The sequence below is a fragment of the Diadema setosum genome, chromosome 4 (genome assembly GCF_964275005.1).
Source record: "Diadema setosum chromosome 4, eeDiaSeto1, whole genome shotgun sequence".
In the NCBI taxonomy this organism is placed as follows: Eukaryota; Metazoa; Echinodermata; class Echinoidea; order Diadematoida; family Diadematidae; genus Diadema; species Diadema setosum.
This window is the reverse complement of record NC_092688.1, coordinates 31,179,712-31,206,976: the sequence shown is the minus strand read 5'-3', so window position 1 is coordinate 31,206,976 and position 27,265 is coordinate 31,179,712. Positions and strand designations below refer to the sequence as shown.

At 39.0% G+C, this 27,265-nt stretch overlaps 1 protein-coding gene across 1 annotated transcript in view; it reads left to right on the top strand.

Moving 5' to 3' along the window:
* The window catches only part of LOC140227129 (phospholipid phosphatase 1-like), a 72,494-nt gene that overhangs the window by 8,842 nt on the left and 36,387 nt on the right, over positions 1-27,265 (top strand). Inside the window, exons 2-3 of the mRNA XM_072307560.1 lie at positions 20,140-20,300; positions 22,202-22,533. Of these exons, the coding sequence (XP_072163661.1) occupies positions 20,140-20,300; positions 22,202-22,533 (493 nt within the window). The remainder of the gene's footprint in view (positions 1-20,139; positions 20,301-22,201; positions 22,534-27,265) is intronic.

Here is a 27,265-nt window from a genome sequence, read left to right as displayed (position 1 = left end):
GAAAGGTAGGTGGTACAGACACGAAGATGCGCGAACAGAAATTGAGGAAAAAATGCTGATATAATGATGAAAATTACTCAACTGGGCATACCCGGGCACTAATCTGATATATATATCAATAAAGAATTATACTTGCAGATTATTCCATATTAGTTTCACCTTGTGGGAATTAAGCGGAAAAGTGATAAAACCAGCTTTCCAGGATGGTACAGTTTTAAACATTTTCACATGATACAGCTCTGATTTACACTTTTGTGCAAATTTCTGGATGGAATTGACTTTTGTTTTACATGCTTTATCATTGAGTGAAATTTCATTTCATTTAATAAATAAATAAGCAAAATATGGCCAACATTATGATAACGTTCAAAATGAATCTTCAGATTGCTCAGCAAGACGGCGGCTTGGAACATCGATCATCAAAGGCACAAGTGCACCTGTGGAATTCTTTTGTACATCAATAGAAATCTGACAACTGTTTGAATAATTACAGCCAGTTGGAACTCCTATGTATAAAAACCTCCTTGATTATATGAAAACATATATGTTTCTTGTGTGTTTTTTAAGATTATTGTAGAGAATGTGCTCTGGCAGTATGCTGACTCAGTGAAAATGTAGATGAGGGAGGGGTAGAAAACAGCCGATGGAATGAACTTAGGTCGGTACAAAAAAAGAATTATTCTGCCTTATTGCTGCGCCATGTCATAATGTTGCTGCCATACTTGAGCACTCGTGCATGTGAAGCCAATTTGTGAAAGGTACTTTGATGCAAGTATTGTTTGTTCATGTTAGTTAGACGTAGAAGATGATGATGTTCTAGTCGTTATGCCTTGGAACCAAAGTGAGGAATTTTAAGAAGTGGGAACAGGCTGACAAAGTGATATTGTGAATTGAAGTCGTTTGTAAACATTCCATGTTTGAATGCTAATGTTTGCGTAAAATCAACAAGAATTCAATTGGCTGCTAATGAATGTGCTTAAGTTCAGAGGGTTACCTGCAACCGAAACATTGTGCTACGCAGTACAGTACGTGTCTGAGCCATCTTATACTGTTTATTTTCTTGCCGTTTTTTAGTACACTACCTGGTGAAAAGTGTTGAGCTGTTCCTGGCAAATGGGGGAAATTCCCCCAGAGTGAAACATTTTGCAGAAGCTCAGGAAACTGCAAGCATGAAATCAGAGATTAAGGAAACAAACACTGATAATCACATCATCAGTGATTTACTTATCATCAGGCAGTACCTTAACCCGTTGAGGACGGGCTGATTTTGCCACAACACGCATTTCCCATCTAGACACCTGCCCGAGTATACTTGGGACTCGTCCTCAGCGGGTTAAGATATTTCAAAGTGGTGGTAAGATATTTCAAAGCCACCACTTGTTTGTTTCAGTTTCTGTTCAAAACCATGAAACTTTAGTGGTAGGCTTATTCTTATTTTTACTTGTGTGCAAGTTTAAATTTGAGTAGCCTGCCTCAATTTATAGATGTTGTTATGAAGGTCTACATTGTATATATAGCAGGGCCACTGTTTAACGACCTTGGCTGAAATTTGTGTAGTATCAGTTTCAATGCAACTGCGTGTGTTATTTGTCCAAGATAACATTTGTTGTATGCAAAAAAAAATGCAGTTTTATTGTTTCTCACATTTCCTCCTTCACAATAGCAATGCAGAGTGGTACTACAGGTTGCCGACTACTTTATTGTGCCACTACATGTACACTGAAAATTGCAATTACGCTTGGAGGTAGTTTTGAACCATTCAATGAGCTCAGTGGTATTTAGGAATAGGTTCCAATTAAACTGCATACCAAAGGTAGATGAATTGTTCGGGCTGATTAGATTCAGTGCAAGATACAGTTTAGTCAGGAATCAAAGGTCAGAGTTATTCTGCCAAATTGCACCTATTGACTGGGGGGTTTTAATAGAGAGGTTTGAGGCAGATGTAGACCAATTGATCTGCGGTGTATGCGAGCTCCACTGAGTGTGTGAAAGTGCAAATGCTCAAGTTGATTTTAATCCCAGCCATTGGGCAGTATAAAAATTCAGATGAAATAGTATTGATAGAAGTGTTATTATTATTCAACATAGGAAAGGTTAAGTTTGACTTGCATATTTTCACCCAGTCATAGAAATATTGATTCAAAATACAGGTATACAGCAAGTAGAAGAAGCAATAAAGTCATCAACTCTCAACTCTTGGTTTTGTATGCAAAAATATCATAATTTATGAATCCTTTAATATTATCGAAGCTTTGCTGGGGTGCTGTGGTACAGTGGATAAGACTTGACTCTCACATGAGGTCCTGAGTTCAAAACCTTTCAAGTGCTTCTGTAATTGATGAGGTGTTTCCGCCCACAATAACTCTCTTGCTCCTGCTGCATACCAGGTAGGCTATAAAAATTAAAATGGGTACCTGGCAGTGCTGGGGTACCGTAGTATGGCAGGGTCTTTTGGTAAAGCAGTGCGTACACTGAAGAGGCTACCCTGGATAATTAGGACCATACTTTTATGACTGCCAAATTAAACGTGGCACGAAAGTGTGGTTTAATGGATGTCTGGTTGACTGCCCATCGCATGGTACTATAGAAGATTCTGCCTCACAAATCTGCCATGTCATAAGGACTGGAAACTAATGATGCTTGCTCGATGCATTCAACCTGACTGCATAGTATCATTTGGTCACAAGTTTCACTATGTGTGGGATCATAAAAATGATTTGACCATGCACTGAAAAGATGGAACAATAGGTAGTACCGGGAAGTGCTGAGATTTCAAAAGTTGGATGAGAAAAATAATTCTGGATTTCCCCCTTTATTTAGTACTTTGCTGCATTCTTCTCTGAATTCCATTTGTACACATGAGGTGCAGTGTGAATCGACCACACATGCTCTGTGTGACTTTTCATATTGCAATTTAAGCTTATATGGAGCATGAGAAACTTTCAATTCAAATATGTAATTGTAAAGAGCGATCACATTGAAAATGCTTTGAAAACCAAACTGTGGTTCTGTCTGATTAGACTGTTTTGTAGCTCACAAGATTTCCATGAAATATCCTTCATGTTGCCAAAACAATTGAGAGTTTTCACTACAATAGTTTTCCACTTACTTTCAAAATTATTCAAAAAGAAGTTTCACCCAAGGCACTTTTTGAAGGGGTGGTCATTGCAAGCTCATGTTAATGGGTTTATATAATCGTCGGCTGAGAATCAGAAGGGCGTTACAGCATGTGGGGGTGTGTCTGTTGGTGTGGATGTGTGTATAATTGACAACCTTGCTCAAATTTTTCCAGCTGATGCGAACAGAAAGGTGAAAAAAAGTGACGCCAGAGCTGTCCAGGTTGAGAACAACGATTCAGCTTTTTTCCATTGTTATTGTGCCTTCCACTGTGTGAAAGATCCATTGTGCAGAGGGAAGGAGGAATAAACATGTAGCTATAATTACTATTTGTGATGAAAGGACTATTTCCTCCACCGCCATCTTAGGATCTATTCACTTTCTCTTTTCTTGCCACTGCCAATTCTTAGCCACATGCTGATATTTGAAGGTTTGTTTGTCACACACAACACATACATACTCACACACACAGTGTGTGTGCATACATACGCACATCTTCAAGTAGAAATAGAGAGCCGGGGCTTGTTGCTTTGATAAACTTATTGGCTAGAATCAAAGAATTGCACAACCTTTTTTTTTTCAGAATCTAAATCTACACCTCTGTCAGAGCTCTCTTGAAATCATTTTCTTGTTTTCACTTGTTTGTGAATGTCATACTCAAAGTGTATGTTCTGAGAACTGTGGAATGTGACTGCTTTGCATCAGAAAGAATTAAAAGTAGGCCTATACAAATCAGCTGAGTATAAAATGTAAAATTGGAGATTGGACTTGGTTGTACAACTTGCATCAATAGGAATTTTCACATCAGCCCAATGAAAATCTAAGCCCGAGATTTTTTTTTTTTTTTTTTTGTGAGCGCATATTAGTGTGCTATTTCATTTCCTGTTCACACAATCCCAAAAAGAATTAGCCCAAATATTTTTCGAGCTAATTCAATAGCTGAACATGTGCAAACAGTTTAGGTTGAGCGTGCGCCTTCAAAAAATTACCTGCAATTTGTGTGCAGGTTGCCTCAATCAATTGGGTCACACACATAAGGCATGATGGAATGAATTGCGCTATTATATTGCAGAAATTTCCAGAATTTTTGGTTGAGACATTTCTTCGAGCTTAGCTTTCAAATTAGTGCACTAATATGAATTCACATTATCAAATAGCACGCTTTATAGTTATCGGGTTATGAAAATCCAAGCTTGAGATTCTGAAAATAGCACACTATTTCAATTGATTATGCTGAAAATGTGAAAATGCCTTGAAGTATGATGCTGAGGATTTTCTCAATTGATAAAGAATTTGTCTGTAATAAATGTTTTGATACAACACATTGTTGAATGTGTGAGGAGACCGTTGACAAAATGTGGATATGATGAAGGGAAATATCGCCAGTTAAATAGCTTATTCTGCAAACGACATTCTACGCAATAATACGAATTCCACATTCTGTCAATCAAACACGTTCCTCTCTATATCAATTGAAAGAGTTTGTATACATGTATGAATATGCACTCACTATTATGGCGGAAGTGAAAACAGCATCCAGCTGAGGTGCACCTTGTCAATCACATCTTTGTGGTCAAAGCATTCTGACTGCAAATGCCACAAAATTTGATTGGGGGAGGAAAAAAAACAACTAACATTTCAGATCCAGCTTGCCAGACATGCCTTAGAAAAGTGTTTGGGAGACTTAGTATTAAAGTTAAGTCTGCCGTAAACTCAAAAAAAAAAAAGATTCAGATAGTATGAATATACGTGCAAACATGTTTATAAATGAGTCCAATGCCAAACTAACAGCCCCTAGTGACTCTAAAGATTATCATGAAACACATTTTGAAACATTTATCATATTAAATGAGTTGTTTGCCAATATGAACGGGCTCTCTGTTACTTTTATAGCCTGCTATGACAATGCTAATGTACAATGTTTGGTTTATATTTCTTTAGATTTTTTGAAGCATACAAAAAGAAAATGCCATGAAAATGTATGGGCAGTTGCCAGTACTATGTTGCTCTTTTTCTGAATAGTATAAATACTTTGCGAGTTTGATAAGATGAGTTTGCAAAGTTTTGCTAACAAGTATCTTTCCTGTTTGTAGATTTAGATAATGCTGGAATGAAAACAAACATTTTGTACTTTGAAATTTCGGCCTCATTTACCAGCAAATGGATGGACTCGCGTATAAAGAAAAGTTCTGAAGTGCACATTCTGTGTTGATCGACATCACAGGGGGGTAGATTTATCACTCATTTCAAGAATCTCGTGTGTGTGGGGAAGTTGGCTTTTTGACAAAGGAATTGGTCTGTTATTCGCAGCTTGAAAGAGGGGCTGAATCACAATGAAGCAGACGTGTTATGTGCAGCGCAATGAAAGGAAGATGAATGGGAGCCGTGAACTCTAAAATGCCATCATTATCCGGGCAGAGATTTTGATGGATGAAATCGAGCGGAGTGCTCTATCACCCTGGGAGATTGAATTTGCCCACGTAATTGAGTCATTTGCCGAACTTGACGATTAGGCCGTTGATCATTGTCACAAGTTCTTTGATTAGCTGCAGGAGACTAAACTTTGTTGGACAGGAAAAACATCAAACATGTAGTTAAAGTCTCTTGTTACCACTTTGCAACCTGCTCATGCACTGTAGCCGCAGTTACACTGGCAAAAGGTTGTGAAGTTTAAGATCGCTAAGTCTTCGCGATCTTTTCGTCGTCCTTCCATACTGGCAGCCAAACTTCTTGATTTATAAGTTCTCAAAGTTTGGGTCTCTGGTGCACGCAAGAAAGGAGAAAGAGAACCCCATCTGATCATGGCTAGTGATTGTGACATAACAGTGAACACCTGTACTTCACAATGGCCGCATGCTTCAGGGACACTGCCAGTAAACAAGTGGTGGACTGGTCTTGTGACAAACTTCACAAAGTTTCAGTTGCTAGCATTCACACTGCCCAAAAATCAAGAAGATTGGCGGGTTCTGGGAAATATCCCTATTCAATTTTCACGAGAAGTTTTGCAGGAAGTTTGCAGTCACACTGGCAAAAGTTTGAAATCTCAAAGATTGCGACCTTAAATTTAGTGATCTTTTGCTAGTGCGACCACAACTTATAGATGTTTATGACATGTTGATATGTTGGCCCTGTGAGGGTTAGATATTGTTATAAAAATGGGGCACATCAGTGAGGACATTAGTAAGAATTATCCACACAAAGTACCATCAAAGCAGTCTAACATGCCAGAAGCAATAGCCGAGAGTATTTGGACCTGCTGTTTCAAAGGTCCCAAGTGTGGGTAGTTATACTAGTAACCAAACAAAATGTATGTTATATAAAACAGATCCTTGTTGTTTGATCAGTTCCATGTAAGAGCTCTTGCTTTTCTTCAGTCAAAAAAACAATTCAAATGTATGCATTTTAACTTCTGCGGCAGCCACTTTCGTGAGTAAATAAAACCATGAAATCTCACCCAGTCACCATGGCGCCATGAACATGCTATTGGCCAGTCATTAGCAGAATTGCTTGTCAGGAAAAGTAAATGCCTGGTCATGTGTATTGCTCTTCCAAACCATCATTTGATTAGGGTTTGCTTCATCATTTTATGAATTTATCTGACATACACCCCTTCAAGAAGTACATGAAGGGTGGATCAGATTCACGTGGCAAGAATCTTTGTCTATCATGTGTGTGTGTGTTGTTGGTTTTTTTTCCAAGGGAAACGAAAGTTTTGCCATATTCCTTCGTTCTCCTGAACATTTGACAATTTTTTAAAAAGATATTTAAGAGGTTTTATCAACCCAACAGTGACATCACTGTCCTTACTGATGTAGGACCTACATTGGTGAACATTCTTCCTTTAAAGCATCTTTTGGAAATCTCTTGTTACAAAGTTGAATTTATGGGTGCAAACAGCACGTTGAGCCCTGGAATCAAAAGTTGTGATATTTGATTGTCACCATTGCAAGTTATATGTAACACGGACAAGATTCCCTCAAGACTGCTGGAATGCAGTGAAATGTTTTATTGGTGTGTTTGGTTGTTTGTTTAGTAATGGCTTCCCACCTTTGTGTCACCTTTCAAGTCAAGTTCTACATTTCTATACTTTCATAGGTGGGTCATCATGTGTGATTTTTTCCCCCTCCAGAAGTTGATTGCCTGGAATGAATGGCAGTGAAGATTGAGGATTTTATTTATTCTGTCAAACATGACATTCGTGACATCTCTCTGATCAGGATTGGTGAATAATGGCAGGTCATTACACACAGCATTTAACTCGCATTGGAATGAATGAAAAGCTTGCATGTTATTATCTCATCAGCTATTAGTCATGTTGTCCCAGAATAAAGCACGGTGCCTCGGGCACATCTCCCTATGATGAGGTTCATCTTATGACGAAATGTAGTTCCAGTTGCGTGACATTGTCGAGAAATGTTCGTGATTCACGATGCCATTTGTCAATCGGGAGCATGCCGGATTAAGGCAGCGGGAGTGGTCGCGAGAAGTCACCATCAATAAAAGGAGATGATTGACGGTGATTGTGATGAAGATCTGGCTCTATTTGCACCATAAGTTAATGTCGTGTGACATTGCTTTGCAGGGGTAACCACAATATTTCACCTTTGTGACATTAGCACAAACAGTCTTCAATGCATGTAGATGATTACACTCATTTTTATTATGCTGCTTGCCATGCAATTAGAAAAACAAAAATGATCTGTAGGTATTCCAAACGTGCTTGTATGCCTAATTTTAGGCATTTTTTTTAAAATTTCAAACTTAGAGTGATTTTGTTTTGATATGATCAAACTCAGTCATATTATCACTCATTTAGCACAAAGAGTTTACTGCAAAGCGGGTAACTGCCTCTATGACCCTCTTGGTGGCTGTGGGTTACAAACGATCAAATTTGAGAGAAAAAACAAACAAACATAGTAGAACTACAGGCTAGAATTGGCATGCATTTACAGAGAGTGGAGGGCCTTTAAAGGATGCTGTCATGGTTGATGCATAGTTTCACCAAAGGTTTCACTAACCCAATAGCACTTGCACATCGTACTCTTTAATACTTGACGTTTATTCTGCGGATAGATTAGACCATGGAGAGCGAGTGAGGGTGCATGAAAAGATGGACCTCAGACCGGAACGGCAGCAGAAACAGACTGGGGCTTGTAAATTCCTCTGATGTGAAGCAAACTACTTATAATACCTCAGAATTTTTAGAGCATCAAACTAATTCTTTTCACCGTGGCCAACTCTTTGCTGCCATTTCCTTCTCCTGTAATTGGCTTTTCAAAAAAAGAAAAAGTGTCAAGCGTGGTTGCAGTTTCACTAGTTCAACTCTACTTCCCTTTAATTCCCAGTCTCAATCTAAATCCACTCAGACTTAATCTCTCTTTTCAATGGGGAAAGAAAAACACAGCATTCACTCTTGTCACCTTTGTGTGTGGTATACATTGAAGGTGCAGCTTTCACAATTGTGATGAAAGCTACTTCATTTTAAAAAGTCTTGGAAGTGAACAAGAGAAAAATGCATTTGGCTCAACCGTCCAGGCGCGGAAGAGCCCATGGACCGCGGAGGCAGAGTAAACCGGGGCAATCATACGGGTCAATTTCCATCTCACCTCGCTGAATTGTGTCGCAGGGCTGCCTGGCCTCAGAGATTTCTGCCAGACAATGGGCGACTTTCTAATGCATTATTGTCCCCTTAATAAGACTTCAACAAAAATCTCTTGGCCTTGAATGGGGGTGAAAGTGTCACAGGTGTGAGGTGGAGGAGGAGGAGGATTAGAAGTCTGCCCAATGACGCGGTCTCGTAGTCGCTACCCAGTATAACCGTCATGAGGTCTAGCTCTTAGTGCTAAGTTTGTTCATACTTAAAAGGGATGGTACAGTATTGGTGGAGATGAGAATTGGGCTTTTAACTCTTTGTGAGATACCAAGAAACTACTTATGAAATAGTACAGAGCATGCCATTCTAAGAAGAATTCAATGTTTATTTGACGAAAATTGGTTTTGGAATGGCTGAAACATCCAAAAACAAAGTAAAACAAAGCGACCATAATAAAAGGTGGGTCCCACAATTTATTAGAATCGCTCTGTTTTGGATATCTCAGCCATTTCAAAACCAATTTTCAACAAATAAACTTTGAATTCCTCATGGAATTACATGCTCTTTCATATTTCATATTGGAGAGGTTTCTCATTATCTCACAAAAAAAATTTAGAAACCTGAAATTAGGTCTCAACCAATACTAATGATTCCTTTAATTCTGAGTAGAATTTCCTTGAAGTCTGACTCCAGCTAAAAAAGTTCAATTACTGTTTTGTTTTGTTTGGTTGGTTGGTTTTTTGTTTTCCTTTATAGCACTCCCAACACATACAGAAAACATGTCTGAAAGCCTCAAAGAAGTAAAATAGCAGGGTTAGCACCGCAATTGCGGTGCTAACCCCGCAATTGCGGTGCCAAACAGGTGAGTGTAAACAGAACGAAAAAATAATCCGGGGCTAAGCGACGGAGACGAAGTCCGACCCCCACTGACCAATCAGAAACAAGGTAATCAAGTGCTGCCGGTGCGTGCGTGTACTTGTACAGTGCACAGCGTAACCATGAATATTCATGTGGTTTGGAAAATACGGGGCTAAGAAATAGGAGTGTAAAAAGGTCAGTTTTCTCCTTATCCCAGGACAAGAGCTTAGTACGGGATTTATTGGCGAGTGTAAAAAGCTGAAAAAATTGGTACGGGACTAACGATAGTCCTGGGTCAGAGAAAGTACGGGGTTAAGAAACACAAGTGTAAAAAGGGCTATAGTTGTATCTTGGGTTTCCCCTTAATTTACATCTTACCCACGAAGGAAGTAAATCATCACGTAATACAAACAAGTAATACAAACTGTGAAAATATTTCTTTAGACTTTGGACTTTGGATTTTATTTTTATAGAACCGCAAAATACTTCCTGGAGGTCACCCGTGTGGCTAACCACATAGATATTAATCATTACAGGACATCCTTATGACTGGCTCACACTTCATACCTCCAATCCTTACAATCAAAATCCTTTTCAAAGGATCTCTTGCTTTCGTTACCAGTGACAATTGCGCAAGAAGTGAACGGAACAGCTGATGTTCAGCACGTCAGTGCATGTAGATGCGAGTCTTATAAATGAGGTCTGCAAATGCATGTGACGATTATTCATGAGCCGGGAGAAGGCTTTAAACCCAGCCCATTGATTTACTTCGGATTTGTAAAGCATCCATTTCATCATTTTGCAATAAATGCATTATTGCCAAATGAACACTGTTGCTGTCAGTTACAAATATAGATGTGCTGACAAGCACCATTTACAAGAAATACAAGAATAATCATTGCATCAGAAGTGCTTATGTCCGTGAATAAAAGACCAACATACCTGTTAGTGCAGTTAATACAAATATAGATGTGCTGGCAAGCACCATTTACAAGAAATACAAGAATAATCATTGCATCACAAGTGCTTATGTCAGTGAATAAAAGACCAACATACCTGTTAGTGCAGTTAATACAAATATAGATGTGCTGGCAAGCACCATTTACAAGAAATACAAGAATAATCATTGCATCACAAGTGCTTATGTCAGTGAATAAAAGACCAACATACCTGTTAGTGCAGTTAATACAAATATAGATGTGCTGGCAAGCACCATTTACAAGAAATACAAGAATAATCATTGCATCACAAGTGCTTATGTCAGTGAATAAAAGACCAACATACCTGTTGGTGCAGTTAATACAAATATAGATGTGCTGGCAAGCACCATTTACAAGAAATACAAGAATAATCATTGCATCACAAGTGCTTATGTCAGTGAATAAAAGACCAACATACCTGTTAGTGCAGTTAATACAAATATAGATGTGCTGGCAAGCACCATTTACAAGAAATACAAGAATGATCATTGCATCGCAGATGCTTATCAGTGAATAAAAAAAAAGTGCCTGTTTTAATAGTACAAATGGCTTTTTTTTCTGCTCATGTGCAAAGTGGGACTCCAACCAAGCTTATTACTGGAGCGATAAGGCCTTTAACAAGGGGCTAGCACTCACACATGAATCTTGCAATAATACTATACCAGGGAGGTGTGACACCTCCCTGACTATACTGAGACTGTCTACGTTTGATGTAATATAGACACCAACAGGTATGTGTGGAATGTCACAATGCATGAATTGGGAACACAACAATTAATTTTTTCCAGCATGAATTGGGAACACAACAATTAATTTTTCCAGCATGACTTATGCCATTGAGAAGCTAAAGTCAAATGAAGGTGTGTTTGTGGTTATTTAGGTATGACTTGACAAATATCATTGAATTTGAAGGCTGTTGTTATTGGAATAAAGGATGTTGTTCTGAATTTTTCAGAGAATAAAGGGACCATGCCCACCTATTTTGCCATTTTATGCTAGCAACGCCATATTTGTCAATGTTTCTCTCTCTCTCTTTCAGTGTTGATTGGGGAATGTGAATTTGGAAGTTATAAATATGAATTTTTTATTGAAGGAAGCCTTGAGGTTTATTTTATGTTTTCTCATAAAACCAAGATTTGATTAAAAAAAACATTTTAAAAATGTAACCAGAGAGCAGGTAAATACTCTCTTATAAATCTGTGAGTGATCATGTACATAAACAATCCATTGTACATGCAAACCCCCCCCCCCCCAAAAGTATGCTACTCTTTTTAGAAACATCATGAACATTGCTCTTGCTTAAATAATGAACTGTCTGGGTTTCAAGAAATATCATTGCCACACCTGTCTGACACATTGAATGGTATCCCTAGGATGGCATGGTATAATGCATGTATGGACAGCAAGGATAGATAAACAATGAGCATTTACCATAAGTTGAATTGTGTTTAAAATATTTTGAGCATGTACTGTGACACCTGTTGTATTGTTGCTGGGTGATAGATTTCACTTCATCCATTCCTATTTCTAACTCATCCTCTCATTTCTGGCAAACATAAGCTATTCATACGGTGCTCCTTAACCTCAAGGATAAGCTCTGGCCCCTTCCTGATAAAACCTCCTACAACTGGAAGTTCACGATGACTCCAGTATGAGAGTCACAGTTTCTAGACATTGTACATGCGGCCGTTCCACAGTAAAAGGGTCTATCTTGAGAAATGTTACTTCGGAGAAAAACGGGTTTAAAGTTTGGTGTATTTTTCATATTTCATTTTTATATTTTCATAATACATAACACTCACAAGCTATTCTCTTTACAAACACAAGAGGCAGACATACAAATACACCAAACTTTAAACCCGTTTTTCTCTGAAGTAACATTTCTCAAGATAGACCCTTTTACCGTGGAACGGCCACATGATGGACATGAGTCGTGAAATGAAACTCACAGGGGAAAAAAACAACAACATAGGAAGCACTTCTATGAATACTGGAACTCTATACCAAAAACGCAAGTGTCAAAGCATCGTTATTTATGACATGAAACGTGAGGGAGCCAGCGTCGTTGAGGAAGCTCTGTACATCATTTATAGTTCCTAATCATGAGATATTTTGATCAGACCAAAAAATGATTAAACCCACCCATGTCCTCCAATCTACGACTTCCGTACCCATTTCATTCCTCAGTATGAAGTGTCCTATGTATCCTGTTTAGACTGAAACTGGATTCAGGCAGCATCCAGGATGTGATGGTACGCCTTATTGCTTGCTGGCATTATGCTTTTCATTAAGTAGCTTTTACTACACATCTATTTCCTGTGACCTAATGAACTCTGAGCTCCGCACACTAAATCTGTGTTGCACAGAATAAACTCGATCCCATACGGGCACCATTGCCATAGTGTCTTCCAGCGGAATATGAAAGATGTTGACATTGGTCGGTTCCGCCAGCTTTTTTGTCACAAGGTGAAGTGGTGATACCAGCAAAAATATGATATTCCAGGAAACAATTCATTTTTGTGACATGTCCCAAAACCAAGGAGACTAGAGTAGAGGTATCACATTTTGCATGTCACTCTGTTTGTCTGTCTGCGTGGATGTCCATCTGTCCTGATCTCAATTTTTTTTTACAATATTTTCAGTGAATAAGGTGTACAGGAGTGAAGTATGAAAGGGCAGTTCGTAGATTTTGGCATCAATCCAACTTTTGTCAAGTTTGTAATGAGTCTGTGGATCAGAGGTCAAGCTATGAAATTCTCTGTTTATGCAGTGATTCAGGAAATTTCAAACCTTTTCATTGAAGTGATGCAAGGGTGTAGCACAAACAAGCAATTTACTGACGGTTTTTATGACAAAATAACAAGTTCAGTGAAAGGACATCACTATCGTACTGTATTTTAGCCCCATGCTCTAACTTCATCTTGTATAAGCAGTGAGGAGAGATGTATTTAAAACAGAGAACAAAACCTGATATATGTTGAATGTAGCAGAGCCTGTACATGAAGACGCTCCCTCAATTAATTCTAGGTGAAATCTAGTGAAGATGACAGAATATCACGAAAAATATTTCCATTGAATTCTTTCTAATCCGTATTTCCAGTTGTCATCTCTTCTTGCTGCAGTGAAAATCATTTTCATGGTGCAACTTTGTTACACTTATAAGTTGGATGGCTTTTCCCTGAACTATGTGTGGATTGTGTTTGTACTCTGTACCTACCATCCACCTTGGCTCTGAATGTTTCTGTACCCTGTTTTCTTTAGAAAGGAATATTTCAGACAGGTTTACATCATTTCTGAGGTACCTAGGTACAGTTACACTTGCTTCCCCACTGCATTCTTAGTCCCTCCCCTTCCCTTTGATGTCCTCAGTTCTCCCACAATCCCAAGATATTACCTGCCCCTTTCTTGGTTGCACAACAAACAAGAAAAAGAAAAAAGGAGACATTTTTATTCCATGGTATATCAAGTTCCATTCATGTATGTAGCAGACAGGTCTGAAACCTAATCACCATGGGAACGATTGAGCGGTGTTCTGCTGTTAGTCTTGAGAATGCGGTACAGGGTGGATGGAGACACCCTGCACTTGTGGTGACTGATGGTTGGTCTTGATGTGGAATGGGACAACCCATGTTGCACCTGTTGAGCATTCCTAGTCTCAGGTAGCCTTTTGTCAAGGCCCTCTCGCTGTAATGGGCGAGCGAAGTGAGCAAGGGCCTTTTGATATCTGCTTCACACATTATTATTCATGACACGTGAACCCTTCTGAATACTCATTTTAACGGCTTCCGGTCAACCAATGGAATGGCGCACTCCCCGCATCCTCAGTCTTGGTGTTGTCATGCCTGTTCGCATGCATCACTGACCACCCGCAGAGGTCTGCCACAGAACTCTACACACTCTTGTGAGGTCTGCGGCGTGCATTCGCTCTATTCAAATCAGGTTTGAGCAGACAGACACGCTGATTGGTCGACTTTTGCTCCCGAAATCGGGGAGCAAAAGTCGGTATCTAAAAACAAAAAGATGCGAAGCAGATCTCAAAAGGCCCCCGCGCAACCCCGCTCGTCCAGGCTCTCTTCACCATACAGCGAGAGGGCCTTGACAAAAGGCTAAGTCTCAGGCTGCATTTATCATCTTTCCCCAATTTGAAACAGCTTTCCATACCCACTATCAAAAGTTGTTTCCAAAAACCCTTTACAAACGCCTTCTAAAATAAGTTGCGTTTATCAACTCATCGCCAACATGAAACTAGCCTTGTCACTGCGCAGCTGCATTGCGCCATTTGACCCGAAAGAGAAGGGGTCATGCATACGGCGCGCACAGTACAAAGTCGTTTCAAACAGCTTTGCGTTTATCTCACTTCTAGAAATACGTTTCTAGCTGAAGCTTGTTTCGGAAAGCACAAATTTGCGGTTTTCAAAAAGACTTCCCGAACCCCATAATCAAAACAGCTTTGTGTTTATCATGTCTAAACAAATTCCTGAAAGCCGTTTGGAAAACCTGTTTCTGCCGAAAAAGAGAGTTGATAAACACACCCTCAGTGAGATCCATGGGGCTGCAGGAAGATGCTCAGCTATTGTGTTCTCAACGACCATCCATCAGCCGATGTTTATTTCCTGAATTTGGTTCCAAGATTCTACAGACTCTTCCTATGGATATTTGAACTGTCATGTTGTTGATGTTGACATTGTATTTCTGTTAACAGTACCTATAGAGAAATGCAGGTCATGACCTCACATGTGACTTGAAATGGTTTCTATTTGATTCCATACGTGGCATCATAATGATACAAAGTGTTTAAAAATCATGTGTAAATGTAGAGTAGGAGACAAAGTTGCATGGCTGCAGCAATAGCTCTCATAACCTTTGGCTGCTTTGTCGAGGAGCCGCTCTTATTTTTTTTTTGTTGTTGTTTGCTTTGTATAAAATCATCATAACAAGAAAGCCGTAAAATGCTCAATGATGCTTCTTGGCGCTTATAGGAAGATGGAAAAAAACATAGAGAGGGAAAATTATGGCTTCTTCGATCTCCAGTTTACAATAAACTGCCCGTACTTCTACGCTGCATTGTTACCGCAGTTTGTCAGGACAGCATGCCCATCTGAAGTGTTGCTCTCTCTCTCTCTCTTGGCCTTTCAACTTTGACCTCTGACATTTGCCTCTTAAGTTGCCAAAAACAGCCCTGCTCTTGGGCAGCCGTGGCACGCAGCTTCTATTAGTCGGTATTACCTGTAAATAAGGGGGACCCAGTGAAGTGTAACAGGTTAATTCGGCTGGCAGGGAATCTCAAAATTGAATCAACTCGGACCGTTTTGGGTACACAATTTTGGATAGTCTGCAGAGCTATCACGATCATCATTTTGAAGACGTTCTGTGAATCGCTGCACCTATTCTCAAGGCATCCATCTAATGGATGGAAACTTGTCCCGTGTTATCGCGAAATTGGTATGAGTTTAGTAAACACTTACCTTCATTTAAGTCATGACCACAAATTCTGCCATGCACACTAGAAATGAGGGGACATTTCCCATGAACATCATGGATGGCATTTCAATTTATTACAGAGTGCTACCCCTCCTCTCTAATTTACACAAGTTTTAACATAGAAATCCACTTTGTTACTTTATTTTGTGCACAGACCTATGTTCTCTATTGTATATCATTTAGATCTGTTTTGTCTTTTCATATTTCATTGTGAATCATTACAAATGCAGGCCTATAGTAGACTTCAACAAATCATTATGGAACTATTGATATATCATGTTCCTTATCATTTTGATGATATTAAAATGAATAGATAGATAATTGATATTCATTTGTGCAGGCCTAGTAGACTTCAGCAAATCATTATGAAACTATTAATATATCTCCTTCCTTATTATTTTGATGATAAATGAATAGATTGATAATTGATATTCATTTGATAAAAATATGGATTTTCAAGTAATTGCCTTAGGGACTGGGAATACAGTATAAGCGCCATGAAGCTATGTAAACTCCATGTTATAAGCAGACCATTCATCCTGCATCTGTGACTAGAATTACCAGAATGCTACCAAATTTACCATACACAAGGGAAAATCTTTGCAATTCAGATATGTATACAGTGTAGATCTGCATTTAGAGTGTAAATTCAGATTGTATTCACTGTGCAGAGGGTGCTTAAAATGCTAGAATCATTTTGTGATACATATGTGTTGAGTTGATTCAGTTGCAAGTTAATAACTTGATAAATCGCTGATGCTTGATTAGATTCTAAGGGCCCCAGAGTGATTGTTATTTGTAGTTTTGTTCATTGGATCCTCAGTTGCCAGATTGAGCCACCAAGAGTACCTGGTAAGCTTTTTTTTTTTTGTAAGGACAAGTTCACCTTCATAGACATGTGGGTTGAGTGAATGCAGCAATATTAGTAGAACACATCAGTGAGAGTTTGAGGAAAATCGGACAATCCGTTCAAAAGTTATGAATTCTTGAAGTTTCTGCTCAGTCACAGCTGGATAAGAAGACTACTATAGCTTGTGATGTCACATGTGTACAACGATATAAAGAAAGAATAAAGAAAAATCAACATATTTTCACTTTTCTTGCATAACAAAAGAATACTTGTCTTCTCTCTTTCAGAAGGCAGGAGGAATAACATTACCCTTAACATATGTCAGCAACAAGTCGAAGAAATGTGCACTTTATTCAAAAAGTAAAGTTTTGTGAAATTCTCTTTTTATTTTCCTTATATCGTTGTACGCATAGGACATCATACACTGTAGTAGTCTTCTCATCCAGCAGTGACTGCGCAGATAGGCCCTACTTAAAAAATTTATAACTTTTGAACGGATTGCCCGATTTTCCCCAAATTTTCACTGATGTGTTCTACTAATATTGTTGCATTCACTCAATCCACATGTATATGAAGGTGAACTTGTCCTTTAAAGTTTGGTGGCCCAACATCAACTTTTAGTGGCCCATGGCCACCAGGCCACCGCTATGATATCTAATGTCCTCCCACTGTATGATTGTAGTGATTTCAATAGAAGCAAAATTGTTGTCATTTGAGATGTAGTCGAACTACCAGCCACTGGCAAGCCCCAGCAAAAGGGGCTTTTGAGGCCACTCAGAACATTTTATTTTATGCCTTTAATTGAATTAACCAAATTTTACTGCCAGTGTTTGGTAGTGAAATCATGACCAATCAGTAAAACCCTGTTCAAAGATATTAATGAATTGGCATTTTTCCACTGATGGCCAATGGACAAATCTAGGGACTTCTTTGGTCAAATTGCCTTTACTGAATTATTCAGTGAGAGCATCCTTCAGTAGGGATACTGTAGCACATAATTTAGGCTTCCCCCCAGCTCATGAATAATAGTTAAATTATGTTCAGATTCCTAGGCCTTTGCACTTTGCACTTAGCTCTAGCTGTCTTCAATCACAGCTGACAGTGCTAACAAGGAGTGAGGACCTTTGAAAAATAAATAAACAAATACATGTAACTTGAATGCAGAGAGCAAAGTCAGGAAGCCTTGGGCAAAGGCTAACGTTTGTTATTCTGCCCCTTCTACCAGTGTACTATGTAAGCACAGGTGGGCGGGCATTCTGCTCCCACATGACAGATATCAGAACTGCCTGGGAGGTTCAAAAAGTACAATAACACCTGAACATAGAATCATAACTACCAACTCTGAGAGGAATAGAGGGCAGCACATCTGGGTGCTCTGAAGTGGAAACTTTGAGGAAGTGCTACTGTGTTTGTGCCTCCCTTTTTTGCCGTTGAAGTACCGGTCTAGAAATCGGATTATACTTGAATATCTATGATTGTGTTTGTGTGGCTCGTGCCATCATCACAAACATGGTGTGGGTTTATGTCTTTATTTGTTTGTGTGTGTGGGTGTGTCTTTGTGTGGATGTGTCTTTATATTTATGAAGAGGTTGTTTTGATGATGAATGTACCTTGAATTGGCTGTTCCTTCTTTGCATTCCCAGTTTTAGAGCAGTCTCTAAAAGTGAATGTGATTCATGTTACTGGAATGGCTCTCCATGTACATATTTTTAGAGGCATGAAATTGTCATCCATGGCCAGAGCAGGTGCCATATGAAAAGCGTATTATCAACAGCACTTGGCTGAAGGATAATAATGTTAAAAGGAAAAAAAGTATCACTGGGGTACATATATACTGTATATTGATTTCATTATAGTTCATGGTCATGAACTATGAATGTATACTGTTTAATTCTTGTTTGGGGGAACCCCAAGAGGCCATAACTGTGAGCCTAGACAAATCAGTGTTATGAATACACTTTATTTACCATAATAACTATAGTATGTATGCAAACAAACAAACTGATAGATGCACAATATTGCAAGAAATACATGGAATAAATCTTCAAATTTGAAGGAAGATGAAAACAATTTCAGTTCTTCCTCAAGACAGACTATAGATGACATGCAAAAGAATTTAGCGACAATACTGAACAAAAGGAAAAAGTATCACAGGAGTACATATATAGTGATAGACAGGAATTTCCTGTGCATGCTTAGCTGGATGCCATCAATAAACCATATGGGATCAGATTTATTTTTTTTTTTTTGGACAGTTTCTCTTGAGTCTTTTGAAAAGTCTATGTATTTTTTGCTGCTAAAAAAGTACTACAAAAGTACATTTCGAATGCATTTGATCAGTAATAACAGTCGTTTAGAAATACAGTATAATATTTACACAGTGTAGCATGTACAATTCAGTGAAACCCAGAGACTTGGTGAAATAAAATGCACCCTTAAGATTGAACAGAAGTCAAACATATTGCAGTTATACATTGAAATACCAAATGAAAAAGGTTACTGACATATAGAAGTATTACAGAGAGAATAAAAACATGCTAAAACAGGCATGGAAAAAGACATGATAAAAGTTACCAACAATATCAAAGGAACATAGAGAGAATGAAATAAAACATACCAAAAACAGGCACAAAAAAAAAAAAAAACCCAAAGCAAAACAAGATATCAAATGAGACTACAAATATATGTGTTGACAGTATGAACTACATTGCACTTAGCTTTTAGTAATGTTATAAAGATATCAAGCGAATTTACATAACTTATATTTGTCATTGGAGATCATGATTTAAGGATTTTAAGCCATTGCTAAAATTATAAGGGATTTCTGATGGGAATAGACCATTCAAACGATGTTTTAAAAATTTGTGCATCTATTATTTCAAAAGTTGTTCCTTTGAACGAGATTGAGAAATCTCGACCATTGGCTTGCCCAATGTAGCAACAAAACTTTCATTCATGCTGGATACCAAGCATGGTAGCATTACAGTAGGAACTGATGACATAACAGCTCATCACTGGGTCCTCAGGGAAATACAGCCATACGTTTTACTGAATTTATGAATAAACTGACCTGTTAATAATGCAAGGAAGATGAATATTCATGACTTTTCTGACTTCCTTGACTCCTTGTCTGTTCTTCACCTGCCCTCTCATCTCTCGCCCCCCCCCCCCCATCTATCTATCTCTCATTACTAGCTACAAAGTACAATGATTAACCCAGATTCTCTCCTTTTGTTATTGTTTTTGTTCTCCTGTAACAGTTTTGGTACCATCACTGGTGCTGCTGATTCTGGAGAGTCCAGACCTGCCGTTCCAGCGAGGGTTCTACTGCGATGACGAGACCTTACGATACCCGTACAGACCGGACACGATCAGCGTCGGGGTCCTGATGTCTGTTGGACTTCTCGTGCCCATCATCACAGTAAGTGCTCGAATGGTTGGATTTTGATACGTCATGATCAGAGCAGGCTCTTTAAAAACTCACAAGGGTGCCTTGTTTCAGACCAATAAAAATAAAAAAGAATGTGCCTTTGTAAAGTATCGTAAGTTGCCTTGTCTTGTTCTCATTGTAAAACATCCCATAGGCAGCTCCTAGGAGGGTTTCAGAAAGACACCCTCTTGCCACACTGAACTGTCAAACCAGAAACGTTTGTGATATGAAACGTTTGCGTATAGGAGCCGACAGCCTTTTCGCAGCATGACACTTTCATGAATTGCCACTAACATTCCTTGCACTGTGTGGACAAGAACTTCTACATGCACTTTGCTTTTTGGAACATAGGCTCCTTGCAAACGTTTCATACACATGAACATTGCTGGTTTTACACTCTGCGTTCACATTGGCCTCTGCGTTGCAGGGACAGTCACCAGAGATCATATTTTTTTTTTTTTTTTTTTTTTTTTTTTACTGCTGACTGTCCACACTGGGGGGGTTCCCACTTGTAGTTAAGCACCATGTGGACACAAAAATCAACGTACTCAAAGGGGCAAGAGCTTAACCTTGAGGTTTCCGAACCTCGAGGTTAAGATTCGTCGTGTGGACGCACGTCTAGTTTGGGGGCAAGAGCTTAACCTCGAGGTTTCCTAACCTCGCGGTTAGGGCATGTCGTCTGAACGTAACTTTTGTGCATTCACACATTTTATGAATACAGGTGGACACTATCAATTACTGTCCGAGATCACTCTCCCCTCCAAATTCTGTACCCGGACCCAACTTGCTTCACAGGGAGTAGGGAACAAGTCCAAGTGAGCATTTACATTACTGTATGGTTTTGGAGTGGGAAGTCTTGTGGCATGGGACTTTCCCTGCGATGCGGGGACCAATGTGAACTTGCCATGGATACAGTATTTCAAGTATTTCAAGTTCATATAGATTTTTCAGCTAGACCTTTTTTCTGTTTGTTGTTTCCATTTTTTAGGGGGGGGGGGCACTGATGTATCCCCCTGAGGAATTTGATGCTATTTATAGAAACTGAGGAGCTTCCTACACTCCAACCCACAACTGGTTCATTCTCTCTGTCAGTTTCAGGGTCTGCTTTCCCTAGCAAACTGAATTTGTCATCAGATTATTGTGTCCTACCCTGTCTGGACCAGATGGTTTTTTCAGACTCTGTTCAAATCCCAAGGTTCTCTTAGCTTTGCAAGGACTGTTTGTCCGTCCGTCTGTCTGCCCAGCTGTTTGTTTGTCTTTCTGTCTGTCTGTCTTCCCTGTCTGTCTGGGTATCCATCTGTGCCATTGAGACCAGGGCCTCATCAACAGCAGACAAAGAAACAAAAGAGAAAGAGGAAATATGGAATGAGTAGTGATTTTCAAACTCGGCTGGACTTTTCACAACACAGCTCTCTAAATTTAAAGTGTTCTCAGCTGTGTTAAAGAGTATCTGTAGCTGAGATCATGGAGCTATCGTTTTAGGTCCATGCCGAGATGTAGGGCACTCAGTGCACCCTTTTTTGGAATTCAGTCAAACTGAGCAGGTATGACAAACCTAGTGATGCATCTATGGTCAAACTGTCATCAGCACTGTTGTATTGTTCTCAAAACCACTATGGGGGCCAGTCTTTCACTGAAAGTGATATATCAGAATATGATCATTACCCATTTTAAAAGATGCTAAAAGCTCCTAGACCTACATCTACAATCACATGCAAGAATGAGACTTTCTTAACTTTTTCATGAAATTTGCCATTATGATTTAAAGTGAGAATGATGGTGTGTTGAGTGAAAAGTATGGTTGATTAATTTTGCAATATTTTATATGGTGGTAAGTTTAAGAGATGGCACCAAGTTACGATGATTGTTACTATGTTTCCTCAACCTCACAGATGTTCATTTGTGAGTGGATGCTGTACCGCCACTGGGCCGAGCAGGGGTCGTCATGGCAACCATACAGCCGACAGAAGGTCTGCTGCTACAAGACCCATCCGTGGGCCACGGCACTCTACTCCACGATTGGACCCTTCCTGCTAGGGGGCGGGATCACGCTGCTCTTGACAGATGCCGGGAAACACGTGATTGGTCGGCTCCGGCCGCACTTCATAGCAGTCTGTGAACCTGATTGGTCAGTCATCAACTGCACAAATGAGGGTGATTTCTCAATATACGTCCAAGATATCCCATGTTTGGGAACAGATGAAAGTAAACTCGCTAATGCCAGGTATGATATGCATTCTTTAGTTCTTTTTCACTCGTATCATGTCACAGGGTAGCTTCGGACATAATCATTTTCATAGTTATTCTCTAACTCCCTGCATGTTCATATCAATCCTTGTTCTTCAAATCAATTTCTCAAATCCTCTATGGTACAGACAGTGGAAGAAGCATGTTTGATATTAGCACTGATAATTTCCTTTTTCACTATGAATAGATGGCTAACAGCTTATTTTAGAGGGGGCCCTTAACAAGAAAGCAAGACTTTGTCGCACTTTGTTATGCTTTTAAACAAAGGGACGGAAGGGTCTGTTTTGATTGTGACAGAGTCGGTAAACCATACCAAGCCGTTTTCCATGTAAGTAAAAAAAAAAAAAAAAAAAAATCAAATGGCTCAGTCACAGACGAGCTATGCAGAAAACCAAAGATCAAATAGAATATGAAGATTTGCAGCCATTTTCTCTGAATTGCTGATAAGAACATAATCCATAGAAGATGAAGTTATGGATAAAAGAGCCATCTTGCTTTAGCCTTAGGAGCAGATGGAAGTGGGTGACACAAACACAGTATACTAGCTGAATGCTCAGGATTAGGATTAGGATCAAAGGATTAGTGTTGAGGCATTACAGTCACAGTAAAATAGGGGTGTGGTGATTTGTTAACCATGCCAACATTATGTTTTGTAAAGCAAGGACACACTTCTTTAATTCAGTATGTTCAAGATTACATTGCTTTCTCAGTTAGTTTAGATTTTCACGTGGCTTGAAGTTTATAAGTTTTTATTTTTGTGGTATCCTGAATTCTTGAAGTAAAAACTCCGTAAAGAATAAAACAAAGAATTTCAGTTTTTCTTCTTAAAGGTACTAGCCCACATTTGCAAACCCACGTAAATCAAAACTGCATAAAACAGGTCCAGTATGACTTCAAGTACAAGTTACAACAGTAACATACCTCACCTGTCGCTCTTTGTCTATACCATTCGATAAAAGAGAGAAAATCATCGTTTTAAAATCAATTTTCAAACCGGGTCAACCCGACCCAAAATCGAATTGCGAGCGCGGGCTATAGCTACGTACATTGTACATGTAACACGTACATGGACCGGAGCTAGCAAGCGTTATATGCATGCATACGGATTACGGTGCATTTTCATTTATTTTTATGAAAGTAATGGACTAATTGGAACGAAATTTTGCACAGGTGTTACTGCAATCATACCCAAACTCCATGCTAACTATGAGACCAATTGCTGCAGGTTTACAAATGTGGGCTAATACCTTTAATGGGAGGACTTTTCATTCGTCATAACAGTCTTACAAAATTGTAATCTTTGTATGCAATGATAGTTATTGCTCTCCTTCAAGTCAAATGAGTACCAGGTACATCTCCAGTATAAGAACTCTCCTAGTCAGAGGCAAATAGAGTTCACAATACACATGATGTCACACTGACAATTTTAGCTTTTTCTCATCCTGAGAGCTTGTACATCATCATCAGTTGTGATGATGTTTGGAGAGCGTGTAATTCGTGAACTTGACTAAAGCTGGTCAGGCCACCCATCAAAGCTTTGTCAACATCTGAAGTGCGTGTTTGCTGGACTCTTTGTGCCTTTTGTCAACATTTCCATTCCTCTCATAGTCATTGATCTGTTGGTTTCTTTGCTCTGCTTGTCACACACTGCCTCGGTTGGCATTTTATATGTAATTCTTCCCTGTCAGCCTTTAATACAAGTAATTTATCTTCAAGAGATCCTCCATGATGTATGTTACATTTCAGCCTAATCCTCAAATACGTGCTGGTGTGGTGATGAATGTGTGTGTATATTGTTTAGTTTTGAGCAATGTTTGTGCTTTGCTGCACTTGATTTCACATCCATTGTGAGCAAATTTCTCGTTTAAAAATAGAAAAGAATTAACCTGTTTATCAAAAATTCTGTCAACTGGATCACAACAACATGTCTGTTGTCAAAAAGGCTATCTGAAAATTTTGATGTATGACAGACACAGAAAAAGAAAAGAAAAGAAAAACAGATAGGAACCCCATGGGATATCGAAATAAATATTAATCGGGGGGGGGGGGGGGATGCAATCACTTATAGGGGCATTTGTCAACTCATTTCTGCAGTTCTCATGCAGAATTAAGGTTTCCAAACAAATTCCAGGGAGTGTTGCACAGTTAATAAACGCAAAGCTGCTTTGATTATGGGGCTTGAAACGAGTTTCTGAAGCATGCAAAAAGTGCAATCGCAAACATGTTTAAGCCAGAAACGCGTTTTAAACAAGAGTTACTTAGAGTTGATAAATGCAGTGTTGTTGTGAAACACATTTGTAGCATGTACCTGCCCACCCCAACCACTGCCGTCTAGGCCTATATATCTCCACTCCTTGGGTCAAATTGCGCTTGTGCCGTGACAAGGCCTCCCCGACTCCCGCGAGACGGAGTTGATAAATGCAACAACTCAATAGGTGTCTGAAATACAACTGTACGTTTTGATAGTGGGTATTGAAATGCTTTTCAAACACAGGGAAAGTTGATAAACCCACTCTATAGTTCATTGATGGTCTTTGACTCTTACACATCTGCACTGTATCAGGGTCAAGCCCTGCTGAAAAGACAGTGACCCTGATACCATGGCAACCCCCTGACCCCTCTCCCCTAGGATCTCAAACTTTATGTACCCTGGTATTAATTCCTCAATTTTTCTTGATCCAAAATGTGTTCTTGTCTCAAGAGTAAGACATTAAACTCGTCATCCTTGAATTTATGTGGAATATGATTTGGCACTTTTGGCATTTAATACGCTGCAGCTGTCCCTTAATAGATAACTTAGTATTTCAAAGCAGGTATATTGAAGCCACATTTGAGAAGGCCAGCAGCAAAAAGTTACTTTTTGCTACACAAGAGCTTGTAAACCACAGCTACAAGTAATCTTTTATGCTGTGAAGGGCCCTATATCAGTTCTGGTATTTACACAAGTGTGCTGTAAATGTAATTTCAGTATTTTGTGTGATTTCACTTGAATTATAGGTACTACATACCAGAACAATCAACACTATACAAGTATTGTGCAGTTCATCTGTGTAATGTCAACTACAAAAACTTTTTTTTTTTTTCAAAATTACTCCAACTCTCTGAAGGATTAAATTCATGAAATTGAATTTATATCATGTCATTCCAAATTCTGCTAAAACTCTTCAAAAGCAAGAACCGTAAAAAGGAAAAAAGAACAGTTCTTGTATGGTAATAAAGCAAAAGAGGAGAGCCACAAAAGGCACAATTGCGATCCATTTTATCATTTCTAATGGAAAGATTGTTGTAGACGAGCAACCAGGGGCAGGCTGTCACATTTAATCCGGTTTGAAATGTTGATTCCTAGGGTCTACTAGTTCACCTTCATATGGCACACACACAAACAAAATGGAAAAAAAACAAACTTAATGCACCTGTTTTCAACTTTAATAGCACTCTCCCATGACATATCATATAGAGATGCTTCAAAACCATTTTTTTTCCCCTCTTCAAGAAGTGGAAACTATCAGGAAGTTTGGGGAAGCAGTATTGTTTCCTTAGATTTCCTTCGCAAATTCCGCATCTGCCCACGATATGGGTCATGTTTACACGCCTGCAAACAAGTGTCAGGATAGCCAGCTCACAGGCGGTCAAGGTCAGTGATTTACTTTTACACACACACACACACACACACACACACACACACACACATACACACACATACATGCACAAACTCTCCCTGACACGTCTACCAGAGGGGTTTCAGACTTACAAAAAATTTCGTTTGTAAGTGTGTCAGAAACATATTTCATGCTAATGAAGTAAGATTTGTAAATCTGAAAGCAAATTTGATTCATATTTCTCCCAAACATGTAACTTCTATCACTTCAGCAGTCCAGCGGTGTTTTCCAGTCTCAGGTTTTGCTCAGTTCTGGGTACACATTTATTTTCTGAATGACCTGATTTTTATACACAATCGAGGAGATGGCACTTAGCTCAACCTTTTCTTCTTCTTTTTTTTTTCGGTGTTCCCATCCATGGTCTGTGCATATACATACATAATTTTGCGTTTTTACATTTTTGATTGATAAAGAAATTGATAAACTTGATAAAGAAATGTGTTGTAGAACTGTGATTAGAAACTTGTTTTAGGAACCCAATTGGAAACATGTTTTAGGAACATCATTAGAAACACAGCTTAGAAACTTGATCAGAAACATGTTTTAGGAGTTCTGGGAATGTATTTTGAAACTTGTCTTCAAAATGTTAAATGAAACATGCTTTAGAAACAAGATTAGCAACACATGATCAGAAACATATTCTAGGAACGTGATTACTGGTAGATGTGACTAGTTTCTCATGGTCTGAAACCCCTCAGAAATTCCAGGTGACAACTCAGAAGGATTGACAGAAGCAGTCGTGCACAAATATGAAATACAGGAATCTAAAAAGTGGTTTTGCACTCTCATGCTGAGTGATGTACAGTAGTCTCATTTCGAGGAAGGAGAACCTGTTATTGACTGAGTGGAGCAGCTGACAAGAGTTAATATCGTTCTTTCTATTTTTCAGTATGTATCTCCAGATTTTGCAGTGAATAAGTAGATTTTGCACAGGGAAGATTTATTGGAATAAATGTTCATTGTTGATGAAAACGGCTTTCAAAACCAAAGCCACAAAAGCATCAAAATCTCAGGCAGACATAATGACTAACAGGTAGTTTTGGGCTTTGG